General features: G+C 38.2%; 1 protein-coding gene across 2 annotated transcripts in view; it reads right to left on the bottom strand.

The window, feature by feature from the left end:
* The window catches only part of PRKN (parkin RBR E3 ubiquitin protein ligase), a 766653-nt gene that overhangs the window by 264908 nt on the left and 481489 nt on the right, over positions 1-20256 (bottom strand). For both annotated transcript variants that reach the window (XM_080390567.1, XM_080390566.1), the window contains exon 7: positions 17088-17224. In XM_080390567.1, the coding sequence (XP_080246693.1) occupies positions 17088-17224 (137 nt within the window). The remainder of the gene's footprint in view (positions 1-17087; positions 17225-20256) is intronic.

The following is a 20256-nucleotide window of genomic DNA, read 5'->3' as shown; positions in this document are numbered from 1 at the left end:
TCATTGTTAAAAACAATCACTGTGATTGTAATCATGTTTTGCTTTCAGCTGCGATAACCTTATTATTATATAATAATATTCAATATACAGTAAGGTGACTAATTTGAACTACAGTGTAAACCTACTAATTAGTGGATTGGAAAATTCAGCAAAGTTAATTGATTTGTATTGAAAGAACAGTCAGAGCAAGAGAAAGCTAAATGATGTATGCATTTTAATGTAAAAAATTAAAAACATAATGCAAAGCAAAATAAAGAGGTACTTGTGTATTTGAATTGCATTACGTTCCCAAAATACAGGTTTTTAACTCGATGAAGTTAGATGGCATAAAGTGAAAGCAAAATACAGATATGTATACATATCTGTACACATATGGAACTTGATAGCAAAAGATCAGAAACATAAATCTAGATGAACTTCAGTCCTTTCAGTTCATTTTATAGATACTTAAAGCAGCAGAACAGCAAGTTGAATCAAGACGACTCTTTGCAGGTGGAAATCATTACATTTTGCTTGGGTTTGCCCATATTTCTGGGTGTAAGTCTACGTCTACATGCTGCCAGATCAGCAGTTTGTAAGTGGGTGGCTGAAGCAAGCCAAGATTTCAGTGCTATCTCTTCCAGATTTTTCCGGTGCATTAGTAAACACTTTCTGGCTGCAAACAATAACATACTGTATGTGCCATATTGTTAGTACTATGCCTTAATTTCAGACGTAAAACTGCCTCTCAAAATAGAGCAGAGTGCTTTAAAAAGAATGCCATCATACCAGAAAAGACAGAGGACCACATTTTCAGGTTCCTTGGATATATCACAAGACATGGTCCAGAGAACATTTTATATTTACAACCTCCCCAAAATACGGAATTCTCATTCATAAGAAGACTCTTCTGCACTTTTGAATTGAGGACCAGAATTGAATCTCATTTTATCTTTATTGTTGGCATAAATCCACATTTTCCAATAGTATCAAAGATAAGACATTTAATTGCTCTAAGAAATAGCCTTTGCTTTCTGGTCTTTATTTAAATGGCCAGGAAGCTCCCTACATACATATGGGCCCAACAAACCCAAAGTTTTCAAATTCAGGGGTATTGTGTTAGGGGGCTAAATTTATTATTATTTATTTCAGCATTATGATTAAAACCACTTTTCCCCATCCTAGGTACTTTTCAATTTCAAATTCAAATGGCAACCCTTTTAAATTCAGGGGGAGAAAGATTTTAAACCATGGATAATTATAGCTTAAATCCTCAAATACAAAGATCCGCTCAGAGCTCCCATTAGTTTCACTGGGAATTGTGCAGTAACATCTCCCATTCTCAAAATATGTAACCCCAGTCATTGCAGGATAGTAAGTATCACTTTAGAACACTGTTCTAAAAGGACTATAAAGATTTCTGGTAAGAAGAAGCTGTGACTCTCAGTTGCAACTTAATGTTGCTCTCAAATATTTAACCTATCAGATAGTGTGAATTACATAGTACTTTTAATTACCATAATTAAAGGAGTAATCATCTTTGAGAAAATATCTCAGGCACACACCAGTCCTGATTTCTGGAATACCAAAAGTATGAATACAGATTTCCTTATGTTGCATATAATACCACTTCAATTACACTACTTTCCTGTTAATATGTAAGAACTTATTATTAACAGCTTTTGGCTGCTTTGTGAGAGACAGTGACCTTAACACACACACATAGCAGCCACAGGAAGATCACGCTAACATTAGGAAACTTTCCTGGTGCAAGAGGAGCAGGGGCTGTCCTGAATTTTGTGGTCATAGTCTGTTGAACAACATCCCTTATACAACTTGTACAGCATCTAGAGAACAAACCCAGCCCAGAGCTGGCCCATACTACAGCAATACTGTTCCCTTTTCAAATGTTAGTTAATGTCCAGGCTCCAGTATGGCTAAAATGAAAGCAAAGATTAAACCATCTTACATTTGCTCTGAAGCTGGACCTTGCTATTTGTACCAAACCACAGTGTTGTGGTGCTTCAGTATGTAATTATAAGAGTGTGAGATATACCCACTGTGCCATATATCCTTTCAGTTCTACAAATACTGTGAATGCCTCCTATTTTGTAAACAAAATTAGGGTAATATAGATGAATCAGAGGTTGTTTTGTTAGTATGTCCCCCACCATGCCCCCATTAGAAACCTCGATTTTATATGTCCAACATTTAAATGTCAAATTTATTATAGAGTGCTGTTTAACTGGGACTTCGAATTAAAACCAGTTGAACAAAGGAGGGAAAACACTTCCATGAGCTTCATCCAGTACATGAAATACAACGTTACACGTTCTGTGCATCTGGATAATCATACAACACATGAGGGGTTGAAATTACTTTTGAATACAATGTATTCTGAAACAATGTTTTTCAGGTTAGGATATATTTACAAATATGCTGTAAAAATGCAAGGAAAATGGGTTTATTCAGAAATAATAAAGCAGTTAAGTGAATCAGTCCATCTTGATGACATTGATGCTATCTAGCAATGAGTTTGATGCACGAAAATTCTTTTAGCCAGGAAAGTATGCAAACCCATGCATAAACATAAACATTTGAGCACCAACCAACTGGGTTAAACCTGTGCTGCTAATTTTGCATGTTCCTGTGCACTGCAGGTGAGCAATATTGCTTCCATTGGTGAAGGACTGAATATAAGCAGCAGCATACCCAGAATTTTCTGAAAAGAGGGAAGTGCAGGAGTGAGATACAGGTTACTTGCAATAAGAGCAATGAGTAAAAGGTGGGTGTGTCCTAGGTTACCCTAGGATGAAACACGGAAATGGGGACAGAATAACATAAAAAAATCTTTGTTAGAATTTCTTCCTCTTATTTATCGTGGAAGTCATCCAACTGAGCACTAGAGGTTAGGTCCTTTAGGGGAAACATTTATTACAGGCATAATGTGACTGTTTTGTCCTCAGCTTTTGATGTTGCTTCTGTGATGGGAAAAGAATTTCATGTAACATACCCATAAATCCAGATGAAGTCGGATGGAGATAAGGAGGCTATGACTAGCTTTCCAAATCAACACATTAAGATCTTTTTTTAAACAATATTCTACAAGCAAATTCTCAATTCAAATTTCTCAAACAAAATTCTACAATATTGTTTTGATAATGAAAATATTCTAAATGCTGGTAGTATTTTGTAGTTTTAGAAGTAAACCTTATTTTACTTTCTGAGAAAATGCAATGTCAAGAAATTGATCTTCACATAAATTCCTCTTGACTAGATTTATTATTATGAAATTTCTACTTTTCATTAAATAGGGTAAATATACCATTTGTAAGTACTTGTGCCTTGAGGTATTTTCTGAAGAAAATTATTTATAGTTTTTTGCAAAAATAAAAAACTAATTCCTCCAGTGGACTTCTGTAGCACTTAAAAATGCAGAGCAAATACAGTCACACCAAGTAAACTCAGAATAGCTTTCATGATGGTCTATGGAAACTAGTCTATAAATTCTTGAATAAAGGAAAAAGCCCAGAGTGAAAGAAGCACAAATTGAGAGAGGGAAGAATGTATAGAAGCAGAATAAGTAACTCCCTGTGGACTGACATATGCTGTAAAAAAAAAAAAAAAAATTACTTATTTTAGTTCTGACAGATATATATCAGACATTCAGTTCTCTTGCTAGTAACTAGTTATGATCGAAGTATGCAATTCTTTATTCATACCACTGTAAGAGGAAACTGTCATGTCCAGTGCAAAGATGCTATGCAGTTTCTGATCTTAACTGTGCTCTAGCTTTTAATAACTGCTGACTAGAGTTAGTCTGATTCATCAAAACTCCCGTCTGAACAGACGGTCTGCCATCCACAAATATGGCTGATGCATTTCACTGCTCATCTTCCTATTAAGAACAGTAGGCAGCTATGTTAAAGCAGAGTAACATTTGAAGCCTTTATAGAAATACTAGATCACTGGATAGAAAAGTAGAAAACCCGCTGCATTTACTAATAATGTATTTTTGCACTCTCTTGGTTTGGTATTTTGAGGTGGTGGTGTTTGTTTGTTTGTTTTTTTTAATACTGATATTCTCAAGCAGAAAAGATCTGTATGGGAAGTCATAAAATTCATACTACTTACCCAAGAGGCTAGAATTACTTCCTTCACAAATAAATAATTAGGTAGATTTACAAAATGCACATTATTTTCCCAAGTGACTGGAACGGCTCCAAACGATTAAATGCATAATTAGGTAGTTTTTCTAAAATGCTGATTTACCTGAGAGTCTCATCACATACTCTCTGGTAAATACTGTCTCTCTGCTAGCAGTTATTACCAAAACCGCCTCTATAATTTCCAGCCTTCCTCCAGCAGTGATATAAACAGAGGATATTACTTGGGGCAATGGATCATGAAAAGCAAAATCTGACTGTGCAGGGCAGACTATTTAGCTGACAAGCTGAACTTCCTTTGTACCTGGCATTGCACTCTTACGTATTCCAAACACAGTAGAAGGCAAACAAAAGGACTTTTCAACTTTTTGGTACTTTAATTTGTGTTTTAGCTGGCCAGAAATCCTGCTGAAGGCTGTGCCTATGTGTATTCATATGCATACATGGCTACCAAAGAGAAGAGAGGAAAAAGCCCCAAACTTATTAACTGTTTTCTACCTGGTAATGGTAATGAAGGAAACATCACGTGTCAGTCACAAAACAAATAAGCAAGCGCCCAAGCCCCACACTCCATTTGACTCAGGATTTTCTTTCTCAAGCAGCTATCCTGGGCCAAGTTACCAGAGTACCCAGCCTCTATTGTAACTCCTCTCATTGCCTCTCCCTAGGGGACACAGTCACAGCATCAGGCATGCAACAAGTGAGTGTGAATGTTCCTGCTCTTGATTCACTGGTTGGTGTCTAAGCTGTGCACAGAGAGATTGAGAAAGAAAAAGTCAGGCAAAAAGACCTAGCTAGTTCACCTACACAGCCAAGGCACAATAGCAAACGCCCTTTTCCTAGTGGTCACAGACAATAAAACTGACCCTCAGAAGTGATTGCTCTACGTTACTCCACCTCCAAAGTCAATTTGCCTTATGCTTTTATCTGCCCAGAGGCCCTACTGCTTTTTGGTCTGTACAGGAGAGATCAACAGTGACTGGAATCTCAATTAGAAAACAGAGGGCAGGAGGAGACAGCAAGGCATGCCAAGGTGAGGGAGAGAAAAGAAAGATGAAAGGAGAAATGAAGAGTGAGAGAAAGAGATGGAAAAGAATCAGAGGGTGAGCCAGTAATATTTAGGGATCAGAAAATAAGACAACAAAGGTGGGCAGACAACAAAGGGAATGGCAGTGAAGGACAGAATAGAAAGTATTTTTGCTTCTCAGAAAGAAGAAAATAAGGAAAAAATAAATTGCGAAAAGACATAATGTAGAATCAGGATAAGCTTATTCTTTGGAGGGGGAAAAAAAAACCAGGGAGAAAGACATCAGAACAATGAAGCAGGAGACTTTTAATGTGCATACCTTTCCCACTGTATTTGCCAGTAAGTTGTTTCATGTGTCTGTTTTTTAACACCTTCAACTAAGCTATTTGTGTTTTACACATACAAAAAATGAATTTACAGTCACAACCAAATATCTTAAATGGGAGTGAGAATTTCTTTGGAATTCTGAATTGATTTTAATACAATAAAATTCTGTCCTAGATATTTTAGCCATTTCAGTAAAAGATGAACAGTAAAAGCATTCTTGAAGCATTGGTGAGTGCCTTGTGCAGTGTCAGCCACAAAGCTGAAGGTGTGCACCACATGGCGACAACTGCACACTTTGACAGGTCATTGCTTTTATAGCAGGTGCCTCATTTTTTAAGAAGTTTAAAAAGAGACGTCTAGGGTGGCGGGGAACAGAGAAGAGAAGAAAACTGGTGTTGACAGACAGATAGTGAGCGACTCTGCAAGCACACCAGGATGCTACTTAGATGGTCTCAATTTCAAACATAATTGTTCCCATAACAGTCTGACCTCTGTTACACATACTGTGTAATCTTATGAATGTTGCTGCATTACAACTTATTATTTACCACTGAAATTTATCCATGAGCATGTGCAGTAAGCAAAGAATGCAAAAATATTGACAGGGAATGTGTGAATACTGTTCAAAGTTAAATTGTTAATGAAGGACATGACTAGCAAGGGTCTGACCAGTTTCACTTCCGTAAGCATTTCAGTAACAGGAAAGTCTTAGAACCTCCTTCACCCTCATTCCCCAGCCATTTAAACAGTGTATAAGCAAAACCTAAGTTCCACTGTCATTCTCAACTAACTGCATCTCTTCTGCCTCTTACCCCCTACCCTGGCTATGAATCAGACTAAATCATGTACTGGGAAAGTTCCTTTTTAGGTGTCCCTGATGCTGTCCAGCCATGCTATTAACCTAAACTCTTCAAATTGCAATGTCGGTGTCCTTACAGATATTTAAAGGTCAAAACATAAACTACTGCAGTAAATACAGAGATATTAAATTGTTCTGGCAGATCCTATTGTCCCTTTAATTGAAATAATGAGGATACTTTGTTTTTAAAATTGGAAAATGAAACATAAACATTTCTAAATCAGCCCAAATCCATGAGGCTTCAAAGTAAAAACAAACAAAAAACCCCTGTCAGCCTCTGAATAATTCCTTTACAAGACCTTCTTAAAACTCACCATCTGCTTATAAACATATATTTCTTACCTTCAAGAATCTAGACTTATTTCCAAATTAAGACTACTCTATTATCATATGGTAGCAAATCTGCATAAGCAGTAACTTGATGATTTACTGTCTTCTTACTGTAACAGGCTGTGACCCTGCAATCCAAACTTACTTCGACCAGTACCTCTTTCCATAGTCTTCTCTCAGGTACCCACGTTCAGTGCCATTGTTCCATATACCCTCTCTGTGCAATGGCAGTTCCAAATCATCCAGCAAAAAAACCTCTAACAAATCTCAAGCAGATAAGAGTACAATTGCAATATCCAAGGACCAATATGTGAAAATGGCCTCTGGCATCAAGTTCTAAGGAAAAATACTGAAGTGTGATACTTCAGTCAATGCCAAGACTGACACAGTGCAATGTGTAGATGTTCACATTTCATAAACATTTTACTTTTTAGTTAATATGACTGGATCTTGATAAAAGCATTCATTGCAGTGGCATTTCATCAGTGCAAACCACAGCATGCTATTCCAACCTCACTTCTGATTTCCACGAAGTACTTCAGCTACAAAGAGGGGACTTGATTTCCACGCTTACAAGATCCTTTTCTGCATCCTTCTCTGCATCCTTAGGAAAGGAAACAAGGCTACAAACTGACAGTAGGTAACATGATGACTTTTGTAATATGAACAAGGATTCCCCATGGATCAGAACAAGAACACTAAATTATTGCATACAGACCACCGGTATATTGGACTGCATTTGATCCAGATACAGAATAAAAATCTCTTTTCTAAATCATACACCTTACCCCCTTTCACCCCATATTTATTTTTTTCTTGAAATACATTTATGGGGAGACAGAATTTATTAAGATACAGTTTGAACCATGTTACTTTTTATAACCCTCACTTGCACCTACATTGTGTAATCATTTGACACATCTGCTATATCAAGAACAAATCTGATTTGAGTTTTAATAAGAACTTGCATCAATAAATTATATCAGATTGGTGATTAGTAGTATTATTTATATGCAATATTTTTGTACCCCTTATAATGCTGATGTCTGCTTCACAGGGATTAATTATTTTCATAATTTTGTCTAAGTAGTAATATAGAAAATGTCAAAAAGAAAATTAGATTTTCACTTTCCAGACACAGAAATTTAATTAAAGCCAACTCTGTGTTGAAGGGGAATGTCCTTAGCCAGTTCTGTGATGTGGCAGCAGCTCTACATGCTGCCATGTGGGAAACCAATGCTCAGAAAGTGACTCAGGGAATATTAATCACCAGGCTTCAGAGACTAAACACATGCTGAATGTTCCATAGTTGGTCCCAGTACATTATCTATGGAGTCTATAAGGTAGCAGACAGTAATGATTTCTTACAAACACCGTTCCTTGCATAGCCCACCTCAGAGATGGCACTATTCGGAAAAAGACCCTCTGCTCAGATAAAAACTGATCCATTAGGAAATCTCCAATTATCCAGGCATGAAAGGTCAGCTTCCCCTCATGCTGCTGTAGTGCAAGATAAACACCTCAAGCAAATTTCAGCTGTAAAAATCCGCACCTTCTACAATCGTTTGGACATTTTTAGGACAAACATTCAGGTGTCTCCAGTCTGTTGAAGAACAGTCCACATTTAAACCACTGAGCTAGTCATTAAAAACTGAATTCCCAGCCTTGGCAAAATCTGAGGGAAGCTGAAGACATTTTTTTTTTCTCATTTTACCTACCCTTCCTCTATAGATCTTTTTTCTTTCATTCCTTGAATAGTCACCAACACTTCTCCTTAATGCACTGCCTTTTTTGCCTCTTTCTCCGTTCCTTCCATTCATGACTCCTGACTCTATCCCCTGTACATTATTCTTTCCTTGTATTTATACCCATTACATCCATCTTTCACCCAGTGTCTTCCTCATTAACTGCCCATGGACTAGAACTGGAGCATCAAGCAAGCCAATTTAGGGCTTCTAAGCACCATCCAGGAGCAAGTGAATCAAGTTCTGATTCAAAGTGAACCTGCCACCATGAATGAACACAAAAATTTCTTGTTCAGAACCTGATCCTCCTTTCTTAAAAAAATACACTTATCTGGAGAAAACAGACTTCAAGGACATATAGTCAAAATCATTGTACTTGCTATAATAGCACTTATATAAAATGAATTAGGAAATAGCTTTAGCTTGAATTAAAGACCTATTCAAGCAGTTGAGTGTAAAGCTGGTGACTAACAAGACTCTATTACTTGATTTTATTGTTCATGTAGGTGATGATTTTTCTCAATTGGATGGCAGCTTAAAAGTGACTTGCCAACCATACACTCACATCAAGTGATTATTATAAGATAAACCAATATGGGCAGAAGCACTTTCAGTCAGAACTAATACCTTTAATTTCCAAAGACAAAGTCACAGCTTTCACTGACTCCAGCTGAGACAAATTTCACCTCCACCTCAGCTGGATATAGAAATGAAAGACAGACAGACTCCTCTACACACACTTCTGCCACTGGTTCAGTATGCCTATTTTACTTTGACACTGGAAATCTTATTTTATAGGACAAGAAATCTACTTTCAAGAAGTTGCTCTTAAAGCAAATTAATTTCTAAGCAAGATTTTTTCATTATCTCTTTTTCTTCATTATTGCCAACCAGACTAAGCCTATATGCACTGTCATCTCCATGCAATTTACAAATGAAATCTATTGCAACAGAAGAACTAGTAAGAGATAAGGGAGTAAAACACCTATAAGACATTTCACGCTGAATTTAATTAAGGCAATTCAGATTTCTGTAAGGATCATATGGTATAATTTCACTGGAGTTGTTCCCAGAGAAGAATCCAATGCCTGCCTCAAATATACCATGAGATCAAGCTCTTCTTGTTCTGTAGATTTTGAGGCTGTTTAGATCTGAAGTAGGAAATCTGCTGCTACAGAAACAGAGCAAAGACTTGAGGGAACATACCTCAGATGTCACCGCTTGAACTTCAGTCAACATTGAAAATGGAAATGAAGGAGTTGTTGTGACTTCTAACCATGTCCTTTGAGCTAGCCTCATGCGCTTGTGCTTCTAAAGGAACACAAAAACTCACTTGATACACTGTTGGTTCATGTTTATTTTATGCCCACAGTGAGAGGAGAATGCAGAATATAATAAAAAGTTCTTCAGGAAACTGCTGCAAATTCAATTAACTCTTAAAAGTAAAAACCTAGTTTATCTATATGCTTTTGATTCCCTCTGTCAAAGTCTGGTTGGAATAAACTTGTAATCACTTGAATAAGGTTAGGTTACCTTTATCTGCTAGACCAAGGTCAAAAGCAGTCTAGCTGTATTCCCTGGTAAGCTTCCAACAATTCTAAAAAAATATTAGGCAAAGTGGAAGGCCTTTCATCAACAAAGCACTCTCCTCCAGGGTGCTGCACAGAGCTATACGGCTTGTTTAATGCACATACAGTCTTATAGAAAAAATCATTATTCATCTTGGTGTACTGACCAAGACTTTGTAGGAAGGGAAATTAGAGGAATCCACTCTTAAAACACTTTAGACGTGAAAAAGATTCACAGAATCATAGAACAGTTTGGGTTGGAAGGGACGTTAAAGATCATCTAGTTCCAACCCCCCTGCCATGGGAAGGAACACCTTCCACTAGAAGAGGTAGCTCAAAGACCCACCCAACCTGGCCTGGAAAACTTCCAGGGATGGGGCATCCACAGCTTCTCTGGGCAGCCTCTTCCAGTGTGTCTCTGCCCTCACAGGAAAGAATTTCTTCTTAATAGCTAACCTAAACCTACCCTCTTTCAGTTTAAAGCCATTACCCCTTGTTCTGTCACTACGTGCCCTTGCAAAAAGCCCCTCTCCAGCTTTCTTGTTGGCCCCCTTTAGCTGCTGGCCGGCTGCCGTAAGGTGTCCCCGGAGCCTTCTCTTCTCCAGGCAGAACAACCCCAACTCTCCCAGCCTGTCTTCATAGCGGAGGTGCCCCAGCCCTCTGATCATCTTTGTGTCCCTCCTCTGGACTCGCTCCAACAGGTCCATGTGCTTCTTACGCTGGGGTCCCCAGAGCTGAATGCAGTACTGCAGGTGGGGTCTCACGAGGGCGGAGTAGGGGGAGAGAGTCACCTCCCTCGCCCTGCTGGCCATACTTCTTTTGATGCAGCCCAGGATACAGTTGGCTTTCTGGGCTGCAAGTGCACATTGCCAGGACATGTTAAGTTTCTTGTCAACCAGCACCCCCAAGTCCTTCTCCTCAAGGCCACTCTCAACCCATTCTCCACCCAGCCTGTATTTGTGCTTGGGATTGCCCCCACCCATCTGTAGGACCTTGTACTTGGCCTTGTTGAACTTCAGGAGGTTTGCATAGGCCCACCTCTCAAGCTTGTCAAGATCCCTCTAGACGCCATCCCTCCCCTGTAGTGTGCTGACACTCAGCTCTGTGTCACTGGCAAACTCGCTGAGGGTACGCTCAATCCCACTGTCCACATTGCTGACTAGAGCTGCCACCACAAATGCTCTGAAAACTGTAACTGCTTGTTTATTAATTCCTCGGAGGGGAAAAAACCTCTCCTAAGATGTACAATATACAAAAAAATAAAAAGCGTTTCTCCAGCCTCCTACATCTGCTTCTGCACACTCAGATATTTCATACTAACAAGAAATTATGAAAAGTTTATAATTGTCAAGAATTTGACACCCTCTAAATATTAAACTTATGGAGCACTGTGAAAAACTTCCAAAAGCGGCAGATGTGTGTGCTTCCAATCCCTTTTATTTATTCCTCTAATAATCACTGCAATTTCCTAAGTTACTTCGAATATATTTGAGCAGGGTTTTTGGAGAACCAGATTTCAGGAACTGTTGACATATCGAGGCTTCACATTAGGTAAATCTTATTTCTTGGACCAACCGGTGGGTGTACTCTTCCATTTCAGGCCCCACCAAACTATGCTTGCTTCCTCATTACTTTCTTGAGAAAGCTCTGTTCATAGATCAGTGACCTTCACTTTAAAACTCCTTGCACAAACTCACCTTTCTAAATTTAATAGAGATTCTGTCTAAAACAGAAAGACACAAAGACACTACTCAGAGTGATCAAATCAAATGCAGTTTTTCTCCTCCCTTTTACTTGCAAACTTTGATGATGCTACCTGCTTATTCTCCTTTTTTTTTTTTTTAGTACTATTATTTTGAAAGATCATTCAGAGATTCACCACTGCATTGACATCCTCCATAGGAATAAGACATACTCTTATGATACAAATGGCATGTAATGGGGATAAAAAATTTAATCTTAATACATAAGCCTCCTTAATCATTCCCCAGAAGCTTTCTTGCAATGGAACATGGTTCCTAAGGCAATTTATTATACTTCAAAGCTTTAGACCTTTTTATTAGCAGTTCCATACACAAATTTTACTCATTTATTAATATATCTGTGTGGTAAAATCACATTATTTCCAGATACAATAGTGTTTTGCAGTCATCAGGAGAACTGTGTCTTTTATCCAGATTCCTTGAAAATATGTCATGCATGTGATTACTCGTAAGAAACAAAGTGATGCAAAGACTTTTTTGCAAAGTGCCTACAGCAGAGTAAAACCTTGCCTTTCCTTGGCCTCACCAACTTTTCTTCTTTTCTTCCACTGAAGATCTGTGGAAATTTATTTTACCTTGGGGACCAAGACCCATAATGCTGTAATGCCATTTTAAAAATGAAATGGTGTTCATAGGAACAGTATGTGTTTAAATGGGTAATACATTGTATATTTATATACAATTCCTGCTTTGAGGTAATGCTATGAGATTCTTTGCCCTGCACAGTAACTAAATAACCATAAAGGATCTTTCATGCATATGCAAATCTGTCCCTCTAAGCACCTTATTAATTATTTCAAAGATACTTGGAGGTCACCACTCATGGAAATTTCTATGCATGTAGCCTCATTAATACAAGACACCATACAGAGAGATGGGATAGATTTTTGTTGCCATTTAACAAGGGCAGAGAAAATATAATCTGTAATGTTTACTTTTTTGTTTTAATGACCAACAAAACCCAGCCAGCTCCTATCTAGAACTCCTTGTTCTGAGCCGATACAGTAGGTTTGACTTATGGGGCTGCTGCCACATTGAACAGCTAATCCTATCAATGCACCACTTACCGTGCTCAGAGCTCTGGTCCTCAATGCTGGCTGCTCTCAGCTGGAGTAGTGCTGCCTGGCACTAGATTAGCAGCTAAACACTAAGGTATTAATGTTGTTTTTCCAAAAATCACAGCAATGACACATTTCATGTCAGAACAAAGCAAAGCTATGGCATTATCAAGGTGATCTATCATAGCTCATCAGCTGAGATGATAGCTGCCTTCTGAACACATATCATCTCCTGCTTAATTAGGCCACATAATAGAAATCAAAGAAAAGCAAGGATATAACCACACAAAACACCTGAATGCAATGACAAAACACATCTTCTGGCATATCTGTGCCAGGGAGCAAGAAACTGAACCTACTTGAGAAGCACTGTTCATCTGAATTCCCTAGATCCTTCCCAGCTGAAGTTATCATATACATGTGATGATAACACTGATCTCCTCTGTCACAGTGACCCTTTGCTGTAGCAGCTGCTGTTTATATTTATTCTGTTGTGTGTGCGGTACTTTCACCTCTAGATTGATCTAAAACAGATATAAAAAACTTGCTATGTTGGTACAATCCCTTGATAAAAATCAGGAACAGTGAGTCAAATGTTAAAGGAAACTGCAGGCTGTATTCATTATGTTATCTCTATTTTTGAAAAACACTAGAATGAACAGAACTAATTGGAAGTGCAAACAATTTAAATAGGCTTAATTACAAAACCAAACCCTCTTGTGCAGTTCCAGGGCAATGTATGCACATATGCCTTGAAGAAATGGGCTAGTTTTCAAGTAAATCCGTTCTTACATTAAAATGGAAAAGTAAAATGATTTTTAAAAATCTGAACTCAAAACAGTAGTATTTGCTGTTCAAGACACCATAAACACTACTTCAGCATTAGTCTGTCATGTTTAAAAATACACATATTAATATGACTGTTTCTATCTCTCTGTGCAACCTGGTCACTTACCATAACATAAATCTCATTACAGTAATACAACTTCGTTTTGTATTCCTTTTAGAAGCAGGCTCAAATCAACATCTAACCTTTCAATAAAGCTCAGATCTAATATCTTTTGCTTTGAGTCATGCGCTGTTAGAGATGACATGTATTACCAATACTGCCACAGCAAGAAAGAAAAGTCTTCTTGGCATGCCCCATGGTATTCATTCCTGTCAAGAGGAATTCATTTTTGGCTTCACTGAGGTAATTAGAGAAAGTTGTGCCAAACAGTGCTTTATTGTCCTCATACATAAATACAAACTGCAAATTGCAAATTGCAATTGCACAGATGAAGACTGCAAACTTTAGATGGCAAACCGGCAATCTTATACTATTCAGCAGGACTGCCAGATAAGGGGAAAAGAAAATCACGATACTGTTCTGAATGGTTCTTATTTGAATTCATTGCTGATGAAAGCTGTTGGACCCATCGCTATGAAGGATGTTAAAATCCTTTGTAGCTAAACAGTAAGGGACAAGGGGCTGGCGACTCATGCATTCCTTCTCTTCAGGTGTGATTTAACTCAGCCTCATGACTTCCATAGTAGTGACTATTCATGACAACTCAAAAACAGTCATCAGCTCCTAGCTGAAATACAATCTAACTCTAGAAACAACCAAATTTCTTGCATGCCAGAAAGTCAGGTTCAGGTAGCTGCAGAAACAAACCAGTGATTTTACAACAGCACTCATTATTCTTCATCCTGCAAAGCAGTCTGAAAGACAATGCTTACAAATGCTTTTATTAATACAGAACTGGTAACACAACAAATAGAACTGACAGAGGTAGCAATCAGTTTTAGGTTTAGATAGAATATTATTTAAAATCACTGGATACTCAGAGACTGTGACTGAGAATTTCTCCAATACAAAGCATGCCAGCACAGTATAATATTTTTTTTAGAGAAAGTCAGGCTGGTTCTGAGCAAGCAGGTATGCCTAGGCAGCACCACACACCACTGTCCAGAGATACTAGCACAGGTCCTGAGGTAGTATTTGCCTAGTTAGTCCTCATCAGCCTACCAGAAGTGTCAAAGAGCCCATCTTACGTGCTATACTGCAACAACTATACCTCCTTCCCTTCAGCATCACTATTCAGCTCTAGCTCAAGAACCTCTACTGCACAGCACTGCACTGCGGCGCACCTGAACTCTGCACTCCACTGGCACAGGGCAGCACCTCTGCTGAAACTTTTCCAAGAAACATTCTTACTAACTGAAGAACAGAGAGAAAATCTATCGCAACTGTATCATTATTATTACCACTATTATCATTAGTAGTACAACTTTAATGTATAGTATTTTGAAAACAACTTTCTGATGTGGGGAGTTAGGAAACTTTTAAGATTAGCAACATTTAAGCATTTCCAGATTTAGCAATTTTAACACTTGAAGTCTAACGCAGCTGAGGCTAGATTGGCAGCAGCAGCTGCTTTTTCATTCCCACAGCTGAACCCTGTCTCTCTTGAACAGTAGTACTACAGTTGTCCTTTGTGCATCCTATATGGTATCCCTTTCTCAGGCCAAGCCTATGTCTTCCTCACTTCTCAAAGACAGAAATTGCATCCCTGAGTATTTCAGCATTTTCTCCTCATCCCATCCCTGCCCTGCTTATACTGCTCAATTCCCACAGTGTTCAACACACAGAAGAGAGAAAAAGACTGGCTTCCTACTGGCAGCCAGGGGTAAAAACTTCTGCAAACATCTCAGCCGCCTCTCTGAGAAAAAAAGGACAGATAAAACTTCTGAACTGAACAACTGGAATTGCAAGATACAAGGAAAAACCCTAATACAAGTTTTGCACAGCATGACTACCAATGGGTTTACAGACAGAAGGGGTGGAAGTGGATTAGTTTAACACAACAGCCTGAACTGCAGGAAGCTCTGTGACACCAGCCATGGCTGCAAGGAGACCCACAAAAGAGGAGAAAGATGAGCTGCCTACTGCATCACTGGGATAACTGACTAACCTAAGGAGCTAACAGGAGAACAGGGGAAAGAACCAATAAAGAGGGGGCAAAAGGATGGATTCATCTCAAGTAGGTTATTAATTTGTGTGGGAGCAGAAAATGGATTAACTTTTGGAGAAGCAAGAGGGAGGCTGAGAGTACAGACTGACCACACAGTACTACAGTAATGTCAAGGTCAAGGAAAGAGAACTGGGTATATAAGTTTCTGTTAAGTTCCTCATGACAAGTTTTCTTACACAACATTAAAAAATGTCTTGTGCAGTATGACATAATGTGTAAATGCAGTAGCAATGCAAATTGTTGGGGGGAAGTAAAATCAGACATAGAGAGACAGCATATAAACACCAATTCTAGTTAAATGTGAACTGAAGACTTTCTAGATTGCTCATGAAGCAATTAAATATAAATAATTTTAAATGGCTCTTACTATTGTACTTTCAATATCCTCAAGGCATGTCCTCATATGAATTAAACACCATTTTAAGAAATGTTGCCAATTTTTCTCCCATCTAGTAATTTGAAATTTATGTGTAAGTCATTCAGGTAACCAGGCAAACCGATCTTCTATGCAGCTTCTAATATGCTGCAAAACTATCTTCATACCACTGTGCAGCACTTGTGACAAACATATGCACACATGCAAATTTAGCAACAGGAAAAATAATTCTAATATATTTCTTCTCACGAAAACTTTTGAAAATTTCGCAGTCCATGTGCCAGTGTAATTGAATCAATTCTCAAAACACATCTTCCACACTCAGTGTAAGCCATTTTTTAGTTAAGTCAAACTTTGTTTCCTACTCAGGTAAAACAGATAATCTACCCTTTTTCTCAGGGTGATCTACATTTCATTCAATGAGGTGAAAAATAGTAGCAATAACTTCATCAACTGGAAGGCTATTTGAAATTCCTATTGCAGTCCTTTTTTTTTCAGTACTTAAAGTCAGGCCACGAAAGTTAACAATTTACTTAATCTTAAAGTGGAAAAGTAGAGGTCAAGGTGTATGGTTTTTTTTTAAATCAGAGTGCTGTCATCTGCTAGAACTTCATGATTATAAAATGCTAATGTGAAGAAAGTATGCATTTGCTTTTAAAAGAAATACCCTTTGGAATCCAGTTAATCTCCGGTTCATGTGTTCAGCAAGAACCACTTCAATATTCAAATATTTTCTCCATGAAATGAAACCAACCATATGAAAAAATCTATAATTACACAAATACATTCAAAACTAATAGGCGATAAAAAATCTTGCCGTGAAATCAAAATCACATTAATTTTTTAAAAAATTAAAATCAGCTAAAACGTACCCACACAAGGGAGGGAATAGCCAAGCTCTGGGTCATGGATGAACTGACGGTCATTCAGCATGGTCACACAATACAAATGGAAACAGTCTAGGCAAATGACGTGGCGATGCACACACTGGAACACAAGCACAGGACTCCTGTTAAAAACAAAACAGTGAAAATGATGAAGAAGAACTAGACTGAACTCCACAATATGCTTTGTTTCAAACTCCCAATTTTATTATAATTCTTCATTAGTAGCACACAAGATTATTATGTACATTAAAATAGAATTTAACCTGGCACATTGCAGCATTTTTTAAAAGAGATGGTTTCTAACATGAATCAGATGCAAAGAAAAGGAAGTAACTTTTTACTGAAAGTTGAAACTTTACTGAAAAATGGTACTGAAAGCAAGAGAAGTGCTTTAGTTACAGAAACTCTTTAGTATGAGGTGAGGTAAGACCATATATGGTAAAATATCAAATGGTGGTAGGAAGGAGTAAATAGAAATATGATCAGCTAGGAAAGCTAAATAGGATTTTGTGAAGACCACCCTTTGCCTTTAGCCTCTCAAGGCAGCCATTTAACTTTGCATAGAGGGCATTCCCTTAGCAATACTGAGCAAAATAATCCAGCTTCTGGTCAGAGCTATGGGATTCAATTTAGGAACAAGACATCTAAGCTTCAGTGCTATATATAAATACCTTCGCATATGCTAAGTAAGAAATTCCCACTATAGTCGATATATTCAGAGGAGGGTGGAACTGATCAGCCTCCAGGTATCTACATTAGGGCAAGCTGAATCATAGAATCATAAAATGGTGTAGGTTGGAAGGGACGTTAAAGATCATCTAGTTCCAACCCCCCTGCCATGGGAAGGAACACCTTCCACTAGAAGAGGTAGCTCAAAGACCCACCCAACCTGGCCTGGAACACTTCCAGGGATGGGGCATCCACAGCTTCTCTGGGCAGCCTCTTCCAGTGTGTCTCTGCCCTCACAGGAAAGAATTTCTTCTTAATAGCTAACCTAAATCTACCCTCTTTCAGTTTAAAGCCATTACCCCTTGTTCTGTCACTACGTGCCCTTGCAAAAAGCCCCTCTCCAGCTTTCTTGTTGGCCCCCTTTAGCTGCTGGCCGGCTGCCGTAAGGTGTCCCCGGAGCCTTCTCTTCTCCAGGCAGAACAACCCCAACTCTCCCAGCCTGTCTTCATAGCGGAGGTGCCCCAGCCCTCTGATCATCTTTGTGTCCCTCCTCTGGACTCGCTCCAACAGGTCCATGTGCTTCTTACGCTGGGGTCCCCAGAGCTGAATGCAGTACTGCAGGTGGGGTCTCACGAGGGCGGAGTAGGGGGAGAGAGTCACCTCCCTCGCCCTGCTGGCCACATCTCCTGTTTGGGTTGTATATAGACTAAATCTCCACACACTATTAATGGAGCTCAGACACCTGCCACACATGCAGACACCTACATGGAGACAAATAAATGTGGGTATCCCAAACTTGACAAGATCCTGCTTGTGGAGATGCAGAGAGGAAACAGTGAGGACAGTTTTACTCCTGAGCCTGTCTGCACTCAGAAACCCCCATCAGTGGCCACAGCAAAGAGAGGCAGCATCTCCCAGAATCCTGCTCAGCACCAGTACAATGGAGGTGGAAGAAAAAAATGAATAATACAGGAAATACTACATACACATGAAATGTGTCTTCACTGCAGGAACACAGTGATAAACCTAATGGGTTTGTTCTAATGTAAGTTAACCTCTGCCAACTCCTGATGGACATACCTTAACTGTAATTTCCAAAATAATGACTGTGACCTCTTTGATATTGTTATACAATACTGCTTAGTTATCTCTTCTCCTTGGGAAGTATTACAAACCTCAAGTATCAAAACTGGAAAAATAACAGAGATGTGTTAAGCTGAAAAGAACAGTGAGATTCCCATTCAACCGCTGAACTACTTTACTCCTTTGTCTGTGGGCAAACACAGGTAGAAATGGGTTAAATGCTAATTTTTTTTTGAAACTAGGAAGAAAGAGAATTATTTTTAAAAATAAAAGGAGCAATTCCCACATATTCACCGTACTCTGGGAAACAGGTATTAAATTACAACATCAAATACAGCAAGAGTTGTGATAAAATCATTAGAGTTAGCAATACTGCGATAGCTTCTATAAAACCCACTGAATCAGTAAATCACCAAGTCCTCAATGTGGGAATACAACTGCAAAATGTAATCAGTAATAATTTCAGATACTGTATATAAGCATTTAATCTTCCATGAAAACATGCTTTAGAGTTGCATATACTATAGAATTCATGGCAGTGTGTTGGTATCTCCAAAAAAATAATCTCTATGTTTTAAGGATTTTGTTGAATAAAGCAGCTTAAAAACTGAATTAAATAAAACCTCCCCATTACTAATCCTTATTAGTTGCCCACTTGCTGTTCTGAATGCAACAAATAATAATTTTAAAAAGACAGCTGTAAGGCAAAATGAGAAGCTGATACGTATCATTTTGGTTCTGGATGGTCCTAAAATCATTATAGAGCTGGAGAAGCAGTTATCTTGTCCCTATGGTGCAAAAGTCCCCATGGCTCACCAATGAAATGTAACATTATAAAAAGGTTTTCTTCCAGAAATGCAGATGTAATCAAATTTGCCTATAGCACTAATGGATGTTTCTCTTTTAGGGTTAATTGCTTATTTTTATTGCTTCAGTATCTGACTATTTTTTTAGTTTCATGGGAAGCTCCCTGGATCTAAATTCATACCTCTCTGACCTTCATTTCAAAGTCAAAATATATCTTACGTATGAGGAGACATACACAAGAGAAAGCCATCAAAAGTTGAGTATCTTAAAAAACCCAGGCCAGAAATCAAAATGTCATTATTAACACTTCCACCTAAACTTACATGAAACCAAGACTAACAACACTTTCTTATGTGAGTGAACTACTACAACCAATTACTAAAGTAAATTATTTTGTGATAATCAGTTTTGCTTCTTAATAAACTACAACTGTTTGAAATCAGAGTATGCTCTGCAGAAGGGGCACAGTCATATATGTACACATTTAAATTGCATCTTCATAAATGACATTAAGCTTAAAATGTATTATTTTTTAACACTATCAGACTCAAGCAATGCATACAAACTAGATATAAAACTGGGTTCTGACTGTGTC

Source organism: Falco punctatus (genome assembly GCF_963210335.1).
Source record: "Falco punctatus genome assembly, chromosome: 5".
In the NCBI taxonomy this organism is placed as follows: Eukaryota; Metazoa; Chordata; class Aves; order Falconiformes; family Falconidae; genus Falco; species Falco punctatus.
This window is presented reverse-complemented; position numbering and strand designations above follow the sequence as displayed.